Source organism: Sarcophilus harrisii, chromosome 4 (assembly GCF_902635505.1).
Source record: "Sarcophilus harrisii chromosome 4, mSarHar1.11, whole genome shotgun sequence".
In the NCBI taxonomy this organism is placed as follows: Eukaryota; Metazoa; Chordata; class Mammalia; order Dasyuromorphia; family Dasyuridae; genus Sarcophilus; species Sarcophilus harrisii.
The window spans coordinates 109,910,107-109,928,462 of record NC_045429.1 but is presented as its reverse complement, the minus strand read 5'-3'; the positions used below and the strand labels follow the sequence as shown (position 1 = coordinate 109,928,462).

At 37.0% G+C, this 18,356-nt stretch overlaps 1 protein-coding gene across 1 annotated transcript in view; it reads right to left on the bottom strand.

Annotated features, from left to right (window-relative positions):
• The window catches only part of SMYD2 (SET and MYND domain containing 2), an 85,493-nt gene that overhangs the window by 14,747 nt on the left and 52,390 nt on the right, over positions 1–18,356 (bottom strand). The window contains exons 3-7 of the mRNA XM_031937363.1: positions 16,342–16,452; positions 11,057–11,117; positions 9,822–9,946; positions 5,046–5,113; positions 298–400 (exon numbers count right to left, since the gene is read on the bottom strand). Coding sequence (XP_031793223.1) covers positions 298–400; positions 5,046–5,113; positions 9,822–9,946; positions 11,057–11,117; positions 16,342–16,452 — 468 coding nt within the window. The remainder of the gene's footprint in view (positions 1–297; positions 401–5,045; positions 5,114–9,821; positions 9,947–11,056; positions 11,118–16,341; positions 16,453–18,356) is intronic.

Below are 18,356 nucleotides of genomic sequence, written 5' to 3'. Positions count from 1 at the left end.
GTGAATGCTGCCCATAGGATGACCTACCTAATTCAAAGACTACCAAATTGCACTAACAAAAAGAAACGAGTACTAAGCTATAAAACTGGATAATCCACAAACCAGATAAATTGTCCCATGAAGAAACTGGGAAAAGACTATAAAGTTGAGTGGGTGAAATTCGTGGCCATTATTTTCAGTTCTATTCACTTCACTCTTCCTGCTGACTTTGCACTGATTTCCCCCCACAGGTTAACTTACAAGAAAGGCTGGCTGACATTCATACTGCAGTTCATGCTGGTTTATGCTCACACTTACCTCATCTCCAGGGTTTATTTCCTGCACAGCTCTCACTTCGGCCAGGGTCCCCTTATAGGTGACAATCACATTGGGACAACAACTGTGGTTCATCAGTGCAACACTATTGTCAATGGAGGAAAAACAAACTATTTATCTCAAGGTGATTGGCAGGAAATTAAGCACCACTCAGCTGGAGAGAAACTTTTAAAGAAAGACTGTCACTTCATAATACTAATCTTTTAAGCTAGTAATTAACAATTTCACTCACTTTAAAGGAAGTATAATCCTATCTAGGGATTATAACCTTTAGTGGCACTGAACAGAATAGCTGCCTGGTAAATATGAAAATAAAGTGAAAATACCCAAGCCAGAAGAATTGAGAAGAAACCAACAAAGTAACATAAGGATAAATAAGTAGAAATGGACCAAGAATTCCAATTAGGGATTTTGAAAGAGGAATTGAAAAAGTTTTGATACTTTATTTCTTGAAATTATTTTAAATAAAATTGTTCTGAACTTAGTTGTTTCTATTGGTGTTTAATATGGATTTCTAATAAAATTAAATTTAAATGTGGGTCCTCTCAAGATGTAAATTTCCCTCTCATTAAAAGGCATAGTTTCAAGAGCATCATATATCTAAACATCCTCCATAAACTAAAATAAGCAAAGGCCACTTATCAATCATTTTCCAAATCACATTTTTATATTAAGGTACCATTTCCAAAGCCAGCTCTCTTCAGATTCTGAAAAAAAAATCCTCATTCTCTGCAATGTCTGGTTTCTTACATGGCACTCTGCTTAGGATTTCTTGGCTGATCTTGACTGAGCAAATTCATGTGTGCCTCTCTGCACCTCAATTTCCTCATCTGGAAAATTGGGACAGGACTGCCCCTGCTGTTCTCATTCTACTTCTCAGGACTGGTGGGAAGGATAGACAGTTCATGTATGTGAGGGGCTTTGAGCTTCTTCTGATTGTATCAAGGTCAAAGTTCTAAGAACAAAAATGTCTAAACTACAGGGGAAAAAATGCTTGATCTCTGAAAATGCTACCTTTGAAATCCCAAGGCCGACAGGAATTTCAACCCAGAGGACTTTTTTCCCCCCAATTAAAACTGTCTGAAAACTGGGGCTCATCCTCACACAAGCTCTCACATCTATAAATGTTATTGTTACAGTGTCTGATATTATAAATTCCTTACCTTTGATTACTAAAAGAAAAAAAAAACCTTTCTTCCATTCACACCAAGAATACAAAATGACAGCACTGACTCAGTAGGTCAGTTTGTTCCTTGAGGTCTAAGGGAAAGCTAGCAATGGCTACTCCTGGGCACAGAGGAGAGACCAACTACTTTCTTCTTCCTTTCCTAAACTCAGTGCTATCAGAGGCTTGGGGAAAGGATGAAACTGGCTACGTGGAATTCTATTTTAATTCAGCTTTATTGGAATGTGATGAGGAGGGATTCAGTGTACCCTCTCCTCCTACTCCAAACTGAAGATCAAGAGACCAGTAGCTTAGCAACATACATGCAAGAAAATCAGATTCTTAAATATAAAGAATTCTCAAATCTAAAAGATTTTTCAATTACATTAGTAAAGTCAAAATATACCAACATAATGGCTCTCTTTCAGGAAATACAGCATCTGTGGGGTTTTTTTGTTTGTTTGTTTGGGGAGGGGGGAGACTGGAAATGTGATTTTATTAATTTAGGGAACTCCTTTGAGACACTTCCTCTAATAATTCTAATACTTGCAGTGTTAGACACTTGATGGATACCCCAAGAAGCCTGCATGTATCTATGCTCTGTCTCATTACAGTGCCTCATGCCGAGTTCATTAGAAAATAAACAAAAAATATTTTTTAAGGCACCCCCAACTTCAGAAACAGAAACTTTTTAAAATTAAAATGATCAACTATGATAGACTTAGATCTTCTCAGCAATTCAGTAATCCAAGGCAATTCCAGTAAACTTTGGATGGAAAATGCTATCTGCATCTAGAGAAAACAACTATGGAGACTGAATGCGGATCGAAGCATGCTGTTTTTGCTTTTTATTTTCTTGTTTTTTTTTTTCTTTCTTGTAATTTTTCCTTTCTGTTCTTATTTTTCTTTCTCAACACATGGAAATATGTTAAAAAATGAATGTATATGTTTAGCCTAAATTTTTTTTAAAATGGCACTTCCAACTCCCTCCTCCCCAACCAAAGAAATAAAAAACCCTCAAAAATAATAAAAAGAATCTGAAACTGTTTGTTTTTATGGTAGCATAACTTTTTTTTATTAGCTATTGAAAAGCACTGAAAAAACTCCTTTGTTCAAAAGGCCTTAATGTTTTCCTATTGTGTCTTCAGTCAAATCCTCTCTTCAGTCCTTTCTAATCCAGCTCCCGTTTTTCTTTCTAGGATTCTAAAATAATTTGAGAGCCAGAGTGATACTGAAGGCAAGGCACTGTATTTGAGGCCAAAAAAACTTGGGTTCAAATCCCACCTAGATACTAGCTGTGTGACCACAGGGAAGTAATTTGATCTTTCTGTGTTTCAGTTTCCTCTCAGTAACACGAAAGAGTTGGGATTCATTGATTTCTAAGGTTGTTGCTAGCTCTGAATCTGAATGCCAGCTGAATGAATCTAAATTCATCAGAGCCTCTCGGCACTTTAATTTCCTCATCTGGAAAATTGGATTTTACTCCCAAGATTCTAAGTATCCATCTAACTCGTATTTTGGCCAAACCGGCCCACTCCTTGTTCCTTGTAGGTAACATTTAACTCTCATCTCCTTCCACTGTGCAGACTGGGAGTGGACTTTGCAATCACCTCTATTAGAATCCTTGCTCACTTCAAAGTTCAGATCATTCACATCAAATGTTATATTCCATGAGATATCGTTAGGTATCCACATGAGACCTTTCATGATGCTTCTGGCTGTTGATTCTCCCTCTCTCCCAGATAAATTTTGTATTTACTTTTAATTAACCAATCAATCATCAAACTTTCATTTATTAAGCTCCTATAACATTTCAGGTATTATACTAAGTGCTAGGGAAACAAACCAGCTCTTGGGAAGATGATATTTATAAATATAAGTATATACATAATAAATCCTTGATAGATATGTATAAACATACACAAAATATGCATATGTAAATGTATGTATAATAGTATTTCTTTATATCTATATACGTGTCCTCCCCCACACCACTCCCTACATAAGATAGTTGAGGGCCAGATCTTTTTTGGTTTTGCCTTTGAATTACTAGTAACCAGTGACAATGGGTAGGCATTTAATACATGAATGCTGATTGATACTTTGGTTCCTAAGATACTGTTTTCAAAAGAATTCACTTCAGAGATAGATTTGTTTTCAATGAGATCTCTATAGGGAAACTCTCCAATGTCCTCCTTTCTCCCCTAGGAAAAATGTCATGAAGTCATTTCAGTGTGGCTATCAGAATTCAGACAGTGGCGAGGGACTCCATGTGGTCTTCCACTGCTATTATTAATGAATAAACCTTCTAGTTATTCTAGAGGAAGGCACAATCATTGCTGTTCATCCAACACAAAGCGACTTAGTAATTCGTTGGTGACTTCTTGTCCCCTGGGTTAAGCAGCAAATTGGGAAAGTCACAAAAATTCAAAAAAACAAACAGCATAGGAGATGAGAGACTGAACTATGACCAAAGGCAGGGATACTTTAAGGGTCTTGCCTGCATGTGTCCATTCAAACATGCAGCACCTCATTTCTTTTGTAGGTAAACCTTATTGAATTCATATGACATTAACTTGTATTTTGATTTAATTTGGATACAGGCTATGTTCACTGTTCCTTTGTACTATCTTTAAAAAAGGTCATTTGTGTTTGGGCAAACATGAATATGAGGAGGAACATATAACTATTTATGAAAACAAACTGTTTAAACATTTTTAAAGCACCCATTTTCATTAAATAATAAACCTGCTAGTATCAAAACATAAGCACATCTAATAATATCCAATGATCAAATTAAATACTATATGTAAAGCATTTTGTAAAACCTTACACTCTATAAATGCTAGTTATATAGCTGTATGTACATTGTTCTTTAAGAATAACATTTGTAAAGTGCTAAGTATAATTGCTGGCACATAGTAGGCACTTAATAAAACACCTACTGCTTTCCCATTTTCTCTCCTCAGAAATATTTTGTTAACCTCATTTGAAACAGTCTCTTCAAAAGTGGGGGATGGATTACGAGAAACTATATTTCTTTAATAAGTTTCTCTAATTCACTACTTCAGCTGGGCCTCCCCCCCAATTCAGTCTGAATTAGTGAGGTTTTTCTGTATCTCTTGCTGTGCTTTCCCCATATTCACAATGATCAAAAGTTGAAATGAGGTGAGAGCCAATATTTCTTCTAAGCAAAGCTATGGAAATACCTTAGTTGGCAATTAATCGTTAAAACTGAAGATTACCTGAACTGAAGATTATGTAGAAAGCAAATTTCTCAGCAGGGTATGGGACTATTGCTCCTATGAACACTATAAAGTGTTCTTTAATAACAGTTCTCTGCCCGGCAGGACTTAACAAGCAACTGCTCTGATAACTACTACCTTCAAATCCTTAAGTGCAGAGGAAATATTTTGAAACCTGGCAGAATTTAAAAGCTGTCTTAATTTACTTAGAGTTTTATGTCTGCCACATGCAGACATTAGGTAGATTATTTAAAAATCAAAAAATTCAAATTCACGTTAAACTCGAGAAAAGGAAAGAAAAGAAGGCAAACCCAGCCTACTCTGGAAATATTGCTGATCCCAAATGTGAAAGTTCTTCATCTTCAATTGTAAAGCCATTGCAATTAACCTATAAAAAAGAAAAAAGGAGAAAGAAACAAATGAACAAAATAAGAGGCAAGAATTCCTTGGGGGTATAAACCACTGTCCTTCTTTTTGACCTCTGTCTGTCACTAGAAAGACAATCTAAAAAGCATCTTTCCATAACATGAATATATCTCCTTTCTTTTAATATGATGGTTTTACTATTGACCCCAGTCAACAGGATATGTGCTTAGAGTTCTTTCTCTGATACAGTAAAGAGAAAAGGAGAAGCACTTTATACTTTTGTCTAAATTCTTTATTACACTGGAACATTTAAAAACATTTTAAAAAATTGTTTAAAATCAGTGGGCCACTACCTAGGGCTTGAAAATATTTGTTCTATAGACACAGAGATCAGTGTTTTGATGGAACTTTTCGACCTTACTCAACATAGGGTGTGAGATGAGAAATTCATTTCTGAATATTGTGACTTTGCCCTGTTCCCCAATAACTGTGGCCTACCAACCTGGACCATTTCTACACTGGAATTTTTTAAAAAATCACAAAGTTCACAATAGGATGACTTACTTCTTAAATCTCATACTACAATTCATGATGCCCATGGCTTAGCACCTTACTACTGTTAATTTCCAAAGCAGGAATAACTTGAAGAGGTTCATTTGTTTACCCACTCCCATCCTTTCCTTGGCATTTAAAGCCCTTTATGATTTGTAGGCTGATTAGACATTGTTTCTCCTCTTGTACTCTATGCTCCAGTCAAACTGGTTGGGTGCTGTCTCTCATACATTCCCTCCCTCATTTGGACCTTTGCACATGGCTATTTCCCAATTCTGAATGCTCTCCCTGATTACCCTTGCCTCTGATACCTTTCCTGACTTAGCTCTAATGCCACTTGCCTCAAATAGTCCTTTCCCAATTTCTTAATTTATCATTATCTCTCCTCCACATCCTGCCCACCAAAACGATTTCCTTTTTGTCTCTTATATTTCTGATACTTAGTTATCTATGAATATATTGTATGCTTAAGTAGAATGTATATTCTCTGAGAGCTGAGACAATCTCATTTTTGTATATATACACAGAGTCTCAGGCAGAATAGGTATTTAATAAATGCTTGTAGATTAATTAAGTCATGTAGTCAGATAACTATAAATATAAATAAGTTGTGGCAATCTATGGTTACCCCACATTCTGCCACAACTGTCAAATAATTAGCTTCACTCAATCTGGGCACAAATACCTATCAGGTCTTACCTGAGTGCACTTCAATTCCTTTGGTATCAGGGGAAAAAAATGGAAATGATACTAAATTGTAAAAAGAAAAAATCTCCTTTATGGTAAGCCATGAGGCCTGGATGCTAGTACCCTTAGGGAATTGATTGTTTATTCAATAAGCATTATTAAAAACCTACTCTTAAGGCAGCTGGTAATATAGTGGCTAGAGGATGAGCCTGGGGTCAGGAAGAAATGAGTTCAGGGCCAGCCTCAGTCACTTATTAGCTGTGTGAGCCTGGGCAAGGCACTTAATCTGTTAACCTCAGTTTCCTCATCTGTCAAAAGGAAATGGTAATAGCATCTTCCTCCTTGGGTTGTTGTGAAGATCAAATGAAAATAATAATTATAAAGTGCTTGCCACAGCGCCTGGCACATAAATGTTAGTTGTTACTATTACCATTACTCTACCAGCTTACTTTTTATCCTACAACCTGTGTCTTGCCCATGGCAAACATTTAATAACAGAAATACACTGAGGCAATTAGGTGGCACATAGACAGAGTACCAGCCTTGGAGTCAGGAAGGCCTGATTTCAAATCTGGCCTTAGATACTGACTAGCAGTGTGACTGTGCAAGTCACTTAACCTTTACTGCCTTAAAAAAAATAGGAACACATCATAAAATCATAACTTGGAGGTTGGGAAGTACCTCAGAGGCCATACATATGGTTCAAATATCACTTTTTAGATGAGGACATTGAAGGCCAGGCAGGTTAGTATCCAAGGAACCAAATTAGGGTGTTAATTCAGGTGCTTTGACTATAAATCTGGCACTCTTATTAAGAACACAGCCTACTGGCCTTCAGATGAATAAATCTGAAGTAATGAGTAAAGCAATGAAATAGCTATCTGACTGGAGGCCACTCATCTCATTTCTCCACTTGCCAACTTCCCTGTTTGTATGAGGAAGGGTTAGATTTTGATGAACTCTGAGATCTTTCTCAGCTTTAACATTCTATAACTCTAACTCCAGCCCCTCTCTTTTCCCTATGATAGGGGATACAGAAGGCATTTCTTCATGGTGGCAAGAGTTTTCAAAGTTTCTTTCTGAAAGGTCACGATACAAGCTCCAATTCTACAGCAATTTACTTGGCAAGTTTCTCTTCCCCACTAAAATAGCCAGGCAGAAGAAGAAAAAGTAAATTTCACCTATTAAATAAAAAGCAACTTTTTTCCCCCTAAGTCATATCAAGCATACACGCCTTTGCTAAAGTTATTCTCTTAATTAGCATTTAGACTAGGTGTAGGCTGTGCAACAAAAATATACTTCCCAACAATGTGTGTATTTGTGGTAACTAAAATACACCTCAGTCTCAAGGAGGGAGTGTGGACATGTTCCACTGCCAGCAGCAAGTTCATTCCAATACTCTCTCCACATACAGATGTCATCTTCATCTTCTTGCATTCTCACTGGCCATTTGCCATGCTAGAATGAACTAACCTTCACCCATTAAAATTCTTCTCCCCCTTCAAGCTTTGGTCCAAGTGCCACCTCTTCCAAAAAGTCTTCCCCCGACCCCTTTAGACGAGAATATTCTCATTCTCAAATTTTCTGAAATAATCTGTCTGGATTTTATCTTTGTTTTTACCTTGTCTGTTTTCTGCCTGGTACAATATCAGTTACTTGAGGGGAAGTACTTTATAATTTTTTAACTGTATTCCAGTAGTTAGCAAAATGTTTTTGTAGAGAAGCAGAAGTTTAGTTCAACAAACATTTATTCATTAGTAACTGAGTAACTCTGGGAAAGCGACTTTCTTCTCTTTGGAAGTTTCTCTCTCTACACAACTTAGAATAGACTGGATGATTTAGAACCTTTCAGCTTTAAAGTGCTATAGCTCCTCTTGTGACCCAATTCACTCTCATGACCTTCAGAACAATCCATGACATAGAAATCCAAAGTGTGATACCTTAAGGGCTTTTCATTAATACTTTAACAATATTTTATCATAGCTTGTCTAATGTCCGGGCTAGCTTTCTGGGGACGGGCCTTTGTCTCAGCAGAATAGATACTACAAGAATGGTCAGGAATAGAGTCCAAAATCTTTATTGTCTCCTTCACAGTCTGTATCTGTCATAGTCTGACTCAGTCTCAGTCTGTCCCAGTCTGACTGACTATCTCCCACAGTCTGACCCAGTCTCAGTCTTTGTCCCCAGTTCTCTCAGCCCTTAAATACCCTATTACAATTACATCATTACAGCATACTGAGTATGTGCCAACTGTAGAACCATTACATCACCATGCTAAGTACTAAGTTTATGTAAACTAGAGAACCATTATCTCATCAATTCCATTGAGTTAACACCTTGTTATAAGTATCCTTGTTTCAAGTATACTTCTCCAGAGTTCTGGCCCTCTACACCTTGAGCCAATTTTCTCTTTTTTCTCTGGAAATCAAAACCTGCCTCACATTAGTATCTACCATCTCCCTTTACATAACTCAAGACTGGTTAAATTCCTTTCATCCTTTCCTTCTCTTGTCTATAAAGGCTTAACCATTTGTTTTCCATATTTTCCAACCCTCTTTTAGACCTACTCTTTGTTCCTTTCATTTTTAATTTTGATTATCTAGGACCTTTTTCTTCAAAACCAAGAGAAGTGGAAAATAATTTTCAGAGTTTACTACTGTCAACCTCCTTTAAATATATTTGATTTGATATTTATTTGATTAAAAAAAAACAAGATTTAGGCAATCAGGGTCGACTTAACCCTTTACTCCCATCTCTTCTTTTAAAATATCAGGTCATTCATCAAATATTTATTAGGGACCTACTATATGCTAGGTGCCAGGTGAGGAAGTGGGAATAAAGAAATTAAATGAACAATTTCTGCCCTCAATATCACTAGGAAGAAAGGGGAAAAATGTGCCCACAAAATAAAAATTTAAAATATAAATTTAAAATTGTCTTTGAATTGAATTCACCATCTCCATCTCTCTAAAACCCACAAGAAATGAGTTGTCACTATTATAAAATGTCTTCTCTTTCCTCTTAGAGGATAAAGTCTTTGAGGGCAGGTGTAGGGACTCATTTTATAGATCACAGTGTCTAGTACCTGGCAGGTGCTTAATAAGCTTGTCAAACTGAATAATAACAATGAATTTTATATCAAATGCTGTTTCTACTATTTTACAATTTATACAATACTTCCCCCCCTTCCCCAAGACATTCAACAAGGCCCAAATGATAGATTTCCATTTTTATTCTCACTAGATTCATCAGAGGCTCAAAGCACTTCTATTCTTATTTCATCCAGGAGGAAAACCTGCTCAGTGTCACAAAGAAAGGTAGTGCCAAATTCAAGATATGTATCCAGAATACTGTCTAAGAGATTATATCCAACTCTGTCTATGCTATTCTCATTTGCAAAAACTGTGCATGGTAGTGGAGGAAGGAGCAAAGAAGTAGGAAGAGAGAGAGAGAAAAAAAAAGGTATGAATGAGACTGTTGAACCTTCTTACCTGTGCAAAAAGGGTAACCAGGCTAGCATTGTCTGGGTATTCTATGTGCTTGGAATAAAAGTGATGAAGAGCAGAAATGTCACTTTGGATCAGTTCTCTCTTCTCATTGTCCAGCTTATCCAGATCTATGGATAAAGAAAAAAAAACTCATGTCACCTGAGTAGGCAGGTTGAAGACCCCTTGAAATTGAGGTGTCAGCTTTCTCTTATTATTGTCAATGGCAAACAGAAGACAACCCAAGAACGGAACTCAGGAAACATCATTCCTGACCAATTCTCCCTTCTTGATCAATTTTGAGTCCCCTTTGGGCAAGAAACCAATCATTTTCTAGGAAAAAAAGAGATGAATTATTTGTACTTCCTCCCTAACCTGAAGCTACTTGTGTCCTGATATTTCAAAATGACCGTAGCAATAAGGGATATGGGTGAGGGGCAAGAAATGCTTCCAGTCAAGAAACATTTATTAATCACCTTCTATTTGCCAGGTAGTGCTGGGTATCCAAGGAAAGGTAAAAGGTAGTTCCTGCCCCTGGAGGAGCTTGCAGTCTACTGTGGGAGACAACATGCAGACAACTATGTACTAACTGTTACAGGCAGCATAAATTGGAGAAAATCGTCACAGGGAAGGCACTAGTATTAAGAGAGTTCTTCCTTATTAAGGGAGGTCTCTCCAGAGACTCCTCCACCCCCTCAGGCTCAGACCATCAAAGACTCTTAGATGAAGAATTGGAAGTAGCCTCTTATATCCAACTTCCTCATTTTGTAGTTGAAAGGTTAAGTGATCCCAGGGTCTCTGGGCTAATAAGTATCTGCGGAAAGATTCAAATCTCCGCTCTCCTTAACTATAGGTCTAATTTCGGTTCTCTACTGCCTTTCAACAATTTGGCCAACATTAAGAAACTACACAGTTGCTCCCAGACAAAAACCTTCTTTGGACAACTTAATTTTGCAGGACTAGTACTCCAATAAAGTCCAGAAACTGATCTGCCTGACAAAAAAAGTGAGATATGGCAGAATTGGAGCTGTATCATCAATTTTACAAGCTATCAGCCCTCCTTTTCTCCTTATTCATAATTCTGTTTGTTGTGGAGAAAAGCTAGCTGGAAATCATTAAAAACAAGCAAGCAAAAAAAACATGTAGACAAAAACAGGTCCTCTCTTCCTTCTACTTGGCTACCATGAGGTTATGGTTACTGTGGTTTATAAATTGTAAAACCTTAAGGTACCAGGACTTACGTGATTCAAACTCCTTTACAGCCAACAATTTCTCTGATGACGTTCTCTCATGGTGTGTCTTCTAGTTAATTGGGAAAGAAAGTATACAGGTTCAGTTTTTGCCCTAAGTGCAAGATCACAGTTATAACTTTAAAATCAACACTAAAAACTTCTGTTTTGAGAACAGCCCCCATCACCTTCTGTATGTTTTTAAATGAAGTCACTCTACTGTTAATTTTTCTTAATCATTTTATATTGTAGCAAGAGAAGTCTTATGGAGTGTGTGTGTGTGTGTGTGTGTGTGTGTGTGAGAGAGAGAGAGAGAGAGAGAGAGAGAGATGTTTGTAATATAAAAATGAAATAAAAACTAAATAAAGCTATTTTAAAAAGAATTTTGTGCAAAAACAGTCTTATCCAATGAGATCAACACTAACCCAGAACATTCTTTCTTTCTTTCTCCCTCTTTCCTTCTCCCTCTCTCTCTCGGTAATTGGGGTTAAGTGACTTGCCCAGGGTCACACAGCCAAGATGTGTTAAGTGTCTGAGACCATATTTGAACTCAGGTCCTCCTGACTTCAGGGCTGGTGCTCTCGCCACTGTACCAACTGGCTGCCCCAGAAAATACTCTTAAAAAGTAACCTGGTCTGGCCTAGAGGTGAGAATATGTTTCCCTCCTCTTTTGTCCCACCCCCTTGGTGCTCACTAGATTGCCAATATCAAGAGTTCTGACTGAAGAAAGGATAAAGTAAGAATACACGTCACCTTCTGAAGGATAGTGAAAAACCAGAGCTTAGCCTAGCACCTGGCACACAGTAAGTGTTTAATAAATGCTGCCAGAGGCTGACTTGATCAGACCTTTGGCCATCCTGCCTTGAAGGACCATGCCTAGGGGTTAACTATCAAAAGATCATCAATTCAGAACTATAAGGAATCTCAGAGGCCAAAGTCCTACTTTCTTATTAAGGAAGAGAAGGAAACTGAGGGACAGAGTCATACATACTCCAAGTCTAGTACTATATCCACTCATATCTCTTAAGACACGTCTTATTTTTCCCATTGCACTGACACAAACTTAGCCCAGTTCCAACTATCCGCTGATCGACTGCATAAAGTAAATTCAGATTCCATAGTTTAGAAATTCTTCTTATATGCAAAGTAAAAATAGCTAATTTTAAGGTCTGCAAAGCTCTTTTATAAATAGTATATCATTTGATCCACACAATTACTCTGGGAAATGGGTGCTGCTATAAGATGATATTTATGAAGGTTCTTAATATAGTATTTGGTACATAGCAAGTACAATATAAAGGTTTATTCCCTTCTTTGATTCTGTTATAGTCCTCATTTTACAGAAAAGGAAACTGAGGCAAACTGAAGGAACATATGAATTCAAGTTTTCTTGACTTCAAGCCAATATGTTCTCTCCACTGTACCAAGTGATTGCTTAACACATCCACTGGCCCCAGTGTCTGTGCCTTCTACGGCTTTTGTCTCACACCACGATGCCTGCTTTAGTGTCAGGTAAGACTTTCAGAATGTTGCTGGCTTTGTTCTAAACACCTGGAGAGGAATAACAATGTTAAGTAGGGTAGGAGTTGGGAATCAAAAATAAAATAACATTTACAAGAGTTCAAAGATAACATCAATCTGAAGCTCCTTCTTGGCCATCCTGGCAAGTCATTCAATTCATGGTTGAAGGTGGTTCATCAGAAAGATATGGCAAATATATAGTTTAAACATTTAGCTTCAATCCTTCTACCCCATTGCATCCCATCTCACTTCCATTCCCCAAAGTATAACTGGAACACTGAAGGACTGCACAGATTTTGTGATCCTTATGCTGAAGACTTTTGACAGATTTTATGAGCTGAATAACTCTCATTTAAAATATATAGTATTATTATTACTATGGCAAATCTACCTGGCATAAACTCCTTACAATGGCACGGTATAATTTTTAATTGTAACAAATTATTCATTTGTGAAAAACTTTTAGAAGACTTATTATCAGATGCACTTGGGCTTAAGAACCATAACAGAAATAAAACCAGCAGGCTAACTAATTAAGAGAGTAAGGAGACTATGATCTGCTTTCCCTAAGAGAACTTGACTATAGACACCCAAAAAGACAAGGTATGATTGAATGATTTCTTTCTTATATAATACAATACAATCTTATAATGATATATAATCTTAAATAAACATATGCATTATATTAAATAGAATTATTATATTTAACATAATCAAATAGAGGTAATGTGGATGTATAGATGCATGTGTATGCATGTTTATACATATATATGTGCTTGCACACACACACACACACACACACAGTCACTCATTTTTTTTTTAAGGAACCTTCAGTGAAGGCAATTCCACTACTTCCTTTTCCTTTCAAGTTCTCCAGCTGTCAAAAAGTTCTTCCTCCTAGCTAACCTCTTATTACTAGAGTATAAGTTTATTTTCTCCTTTTCCTATCCTTGGTGAAAAATAAACTCTACCTTTCAACAAGATCTCTGCAGATTCTCAAACACTGTTATTAAGCCTTCCTCCCTACCACCCATTAGTCTCCTCTTTTCCTAACATAAAAAAAAGCTAATTTCATTTTTCAAAGCTAACCCTGTTATTTCTCATAAGCTGGTGGAATCCAGAAGAGGGACAGCGTACTCCAATGAGTCTCTGATCATACTGAACGGAGGAAAATTTACAGAAAGATTATCTCAGAGTTCCAAAATGATATACTCCTATTTATACCCTTCATATCATATTTGAGCTGTGGACATGTGCTAATCCTTGTAAATAAATTTGGCTTAGTTGAAAAATGGAAAAATGAGGTGGGGAAGGGAGGAGAAGAAGAGTTGGCAAAAGGGTGGATGAAATTTCACCTTTAAAAAGATCAGTAGAGTGTCCTTGCCAACAATCTCACCCTAACTAGATAGAAGATCTTTGAAAGTATTTCTGGTATGTTTCATCCATCCTACTGCATTGCAGTATAAAGACAAATCATTCTGCCCTTTCCTAATCAGGACTTCCTTTGTCATTCCGAGATTAGATGTTCATAACTGGCACAATAAAGCAGGGAAGGGCAAAACAATACGGGAACTGGTAGTTTTACACAGTCACCACGCAGAGGTCATCAACTTAAAGTACATTAAGAATCTGGAAATGATTGCTCTTATCTCTTTCTCTCTTTTCTTCTCTCTTCTCCCCCACAGAGTGTGGTCCTGAAGTCAGGAAGATTTGAGTTTTTACTTCAGAAACTTATTAACCCACTTTATCTCTATTTGACTCAATTTCCTCAACTGAGGTAAAATGGGGAAAATAATAGCACTCACCCCACAGAGTTGTGAGGATTAAAAAATATTTGCAAAGCACTTAGTACAGTGCCTGGCACACAGTAGGTGCTATATAAATGTTTATTTCCTTCTCTTCCCTTTCGCCTTCCTCTTTGTTAACTTCTTCCACTATATTTCCCTGCTATGCCTCCGGCTTGCCAACTTATACAAAGTTTGAATCCACTAAGGGGCCTCAAGGTTGGACAAGTGCAGAGTGTAACTCCTAAAACTACAACTTTCTTGTTGTCGGGAACAAGAATGTTGAAATGATTTAAAAACAATATGCCCTGACCTCCTGCATCCTCCAAATCACTAATAATAAGAGAAATACAAATCAAAATAATCCCTTTCATTTCATACCCCAACAAATTGGCAAGGACATCAAAAGGCAGAAATAATCAGGTTGTAGAAAGATAAATAAACCAATGCACTGTTGGTGCAGCTGTGAACTGGTACAATCATTCTGAAAATAAAATTGGAACTATGCAAATAAGTAACTAAAATGTTCATACCACTTGGCCCAAAGATTCCACTTCCAGGCATATAAACTAAGAAGGTTTTTGACAAAAAAGAAAATCTCCATGTATACCATAATATTTATAATTGTATTTTCTGTAGTAGGAAAGAACTGGAAACCCAGTAGATTTCCATCGATAAGAAAATAGCTCAACAAAGTGTAACACAAAGATATGATGAAATATTAAGGATGAAAAAATCAAAGAACATCATGAATACAGAGAAACAGACTTTTGTGAATTGATGCAAAGAAGTACACAGTAAAGGAAACAATTACATAATGACAACAATAAATGCATGTGCACATACATAATACAGCAAATGTATACAACACATGTTATAACAGATACACAGCAGCCTTTATGTTGCACTGCATTGTGTGTATACATGACTATGTTGTACAAATGTACATGTGTGTTATGTATGTGTGTTTGTGTGTATATATATAGACAGACATTCAGATAGAAGATAAATGTTACATATACATATACAACCCCCACAAAGCAACAGAAATAAATACTGGGTAAATTTTAAAAACCAAGCTTGGCCACAATGAAGATGGCCAAGATTATCATGCCTTGCTCCTTGGCAATAATTCATTTCCACAGATGTAGAATATGGCTTGTAACATCAGCTATTATGTTGTTAAGTTTTACCGACTTTTTTTCTCTTTTTCATTTTTTTTTTAGAAAGAAATTCTTTGTAATAAAAGACAGCTTTCTGAAAGGGAAGAGGAAGAAATATAAGGGGGAAATAAATTTAGGTGATATAATACCAAAAGATAATAATAAAAAATTGATTTTAAAGGGAGTTTATGGAAGGCTTCAAGAATGATCAGGGAACAGCTTTTTTTTTTTTTTTTTTTGCCCCAGATCCATTCCATTGCTTCAACCATTTTCTTTGTCTCAGTACACATACTACAAAGGAGTGACAGGACTTTGAGGGAGGTAGAGGGAAGAGACAGAAGCTTTTCTTGCAAGAAATTCTATATTAGGGAAGAAAAGCTTGGAATGTCTCAAAGGATTCTCAGGAAACTCTGGCACCCTAGAATTCTTACATAATGAGCCAGATTCCTTAAAGTACTTGGAGGGTAACTAAATTCCATTGCAGTCCTTCAAAGTGGTGTTCAGAACAGGCCCCTGTCGCTGTAATCTTGGTCAGTTTTAGCCATGCACAGACACCCACAGAAATTCTTCCACAGGACAAATAAAATTCTGAACACAAGCTTTAGTGATTTTTGCCATGTTTAGCTGTGCATGGGCACCCAAAGGACATTTCCACAGGACAAACAAAATTCTGTACTTAGGTTGTTTTTGCTATTTGATGGCCTACTACGGATATGAATAGGAAACTGAGTCAAACAAGTTATTACAAAAGCTGGGCCCACTTTTCTTCCTGACTCATCACAAAGACAAACAGAACTAAATGGCTCTGGCATGTGGTCCTTTCCCTCACCTGTTTGGCCAGGATCCTTGCAGTGAGCCTTACAGTCTCTGAGGGATTCCAGTTTTCTCCAAACACACACATAGCAGAACACTCCAGCTTGTGCATGGGCCAATCTTCTTTCTGAAAGGTTAAAGACAGTAATAATCATCAAAAACAAACTAACAAATCACAAAAAAAAAAAAAAAAAACCAAAAAACCCAAACCACAAAACACTGAAATAAAGCAAAGGAAAAGAGGATGCAGTCAGTTCCCCTAGTTAAGGTCAAGTGAAATGTGTTTCCTTTTTGAAACCACGAGGACACTCACCAATACTGAAGATAAAAACATCTTTTTAAGACAGAAGGAACTCTAACCTTGAGCTGGTCCTGACAGATGTTTCTGAAATGAGGAAATTTACTTTGTGCTGCTTGTATTCACATCTTGTGTATTTCTATGGCAACTTCCCTTAGGAATCCAGTTTATTGCTCTGAATAATATACAATCCACTCTCAATTATTCATTTGTTTAGCTTTTCAGTCATGCCTGACTCTTCATGACCCCGTTTGGGGTTATTATGGCAAAAATACTGCAGCAGTATACCATTTACTTCTCCAGCTGATTTTATAGATGAGGAAACTGAGGCAAACAGAGTCAAGGGACTCGGCCAGGGCTACACAGCTAGTAAGCTTCTAAACTTGGATCTTTCTGACTCCAGGTCTGCTAGCTACCCTGATAATTCATATCTGTGGATTAATCAACTTACAAGATGATTTATGAAAATTGTAGTCTCTAAACTATTTTTTCTTAGCTAGCCAGGAACCCTTTTAGATACATTCCCTATACAGTCAATATTCAAATTGTGGATGAATTTTAAATCCTCATGCAAGCAAATTGTAATCAGGAAAAGACCTGGCTAAAAATATCCCAACAACTCCCTAACCTATCCTCAAACCAAACCCTAAAATTCCTCCTTAGATTCTTCATTATGGTTTGGAAACTGCCCTGGATTGTATAATGCTTTGCCAGAACAGCAGCCTCTTGGAGGCCTTTCCAAAATGGACAGCGACAGAGTGTCTGTCATCTGAGCAGCAGCCTACTTAAGTCTGGAGAGGCTTCTGGCCAGCTGGCCCCTGGAAAGTGAATTTTTGAGCCACCCAGAGTTCTCAGAGATGCCCAGGCAGGTACTGATAGAAGAAGGACCTGTACTATAAAATCACAGATTTTAACTATTAAGTATATATTATAAAGTCTGACAGAAATTATTTTTCTACCATTTAAAAAATATTTTATATCAGAGGATCACTGTTCTGGGTTAACTAAATTTGTCTTCTTATTGCAATTAGATATCAATTGGAAGAGACTTGCTAGGGATTTCTATATGGGAATAAGAGGTAGGGAAGCAAGCATTCATTAAGTACCTACTATGTCTCAGGCACAGTGTTACATCCTTAATAAATATTATCTCACTGAATAAATAAAGATATGTGTAAGAGAATTCTTCTCAAGATTCCATAGAGAGTCAAAGGGAGAGGAAAAGGGAAAAGGGATAGTATTACACGTCTAAGTGTAGTTCTACGGATTTTCTGTGAAGCTACACTTCATGTGTGCATACAGTATAACCAGGGTCCTGGGAGCTGTGTTTCATTTTACATTTCTTTCCCTCCCTAGTACTTAAAATGAGAAAAAATTCCTGGCCTGATTCCTGCTGAGTAAATAGCTTCATCATGTTTCTCTTCCTCCTCCTCTTCTTTTCTTTCTCTTCCTTTTTTTTAAAGCCAAACCTTCTTCTTATTTGTGTGCTTAGCACATAGTAGATGCTTAATAAATGCTTACTGGTTAATTGAAAGATCCCTCCAGTTCTGGAATTCACACACTGGAAGTACCTCAGGCTGATTGGATGGCTTGTCCTGGAATCCCCATAGAAGGAGAACACCCAAAGGAACCATATCCTCATTTCTCACAAAGTTGTGCTCTGGACTTTTCTACTATATCCCACACTGGATATTTTCATCCCTCCCACTTTCTTTTCAGTTCTCTTTTAGGTG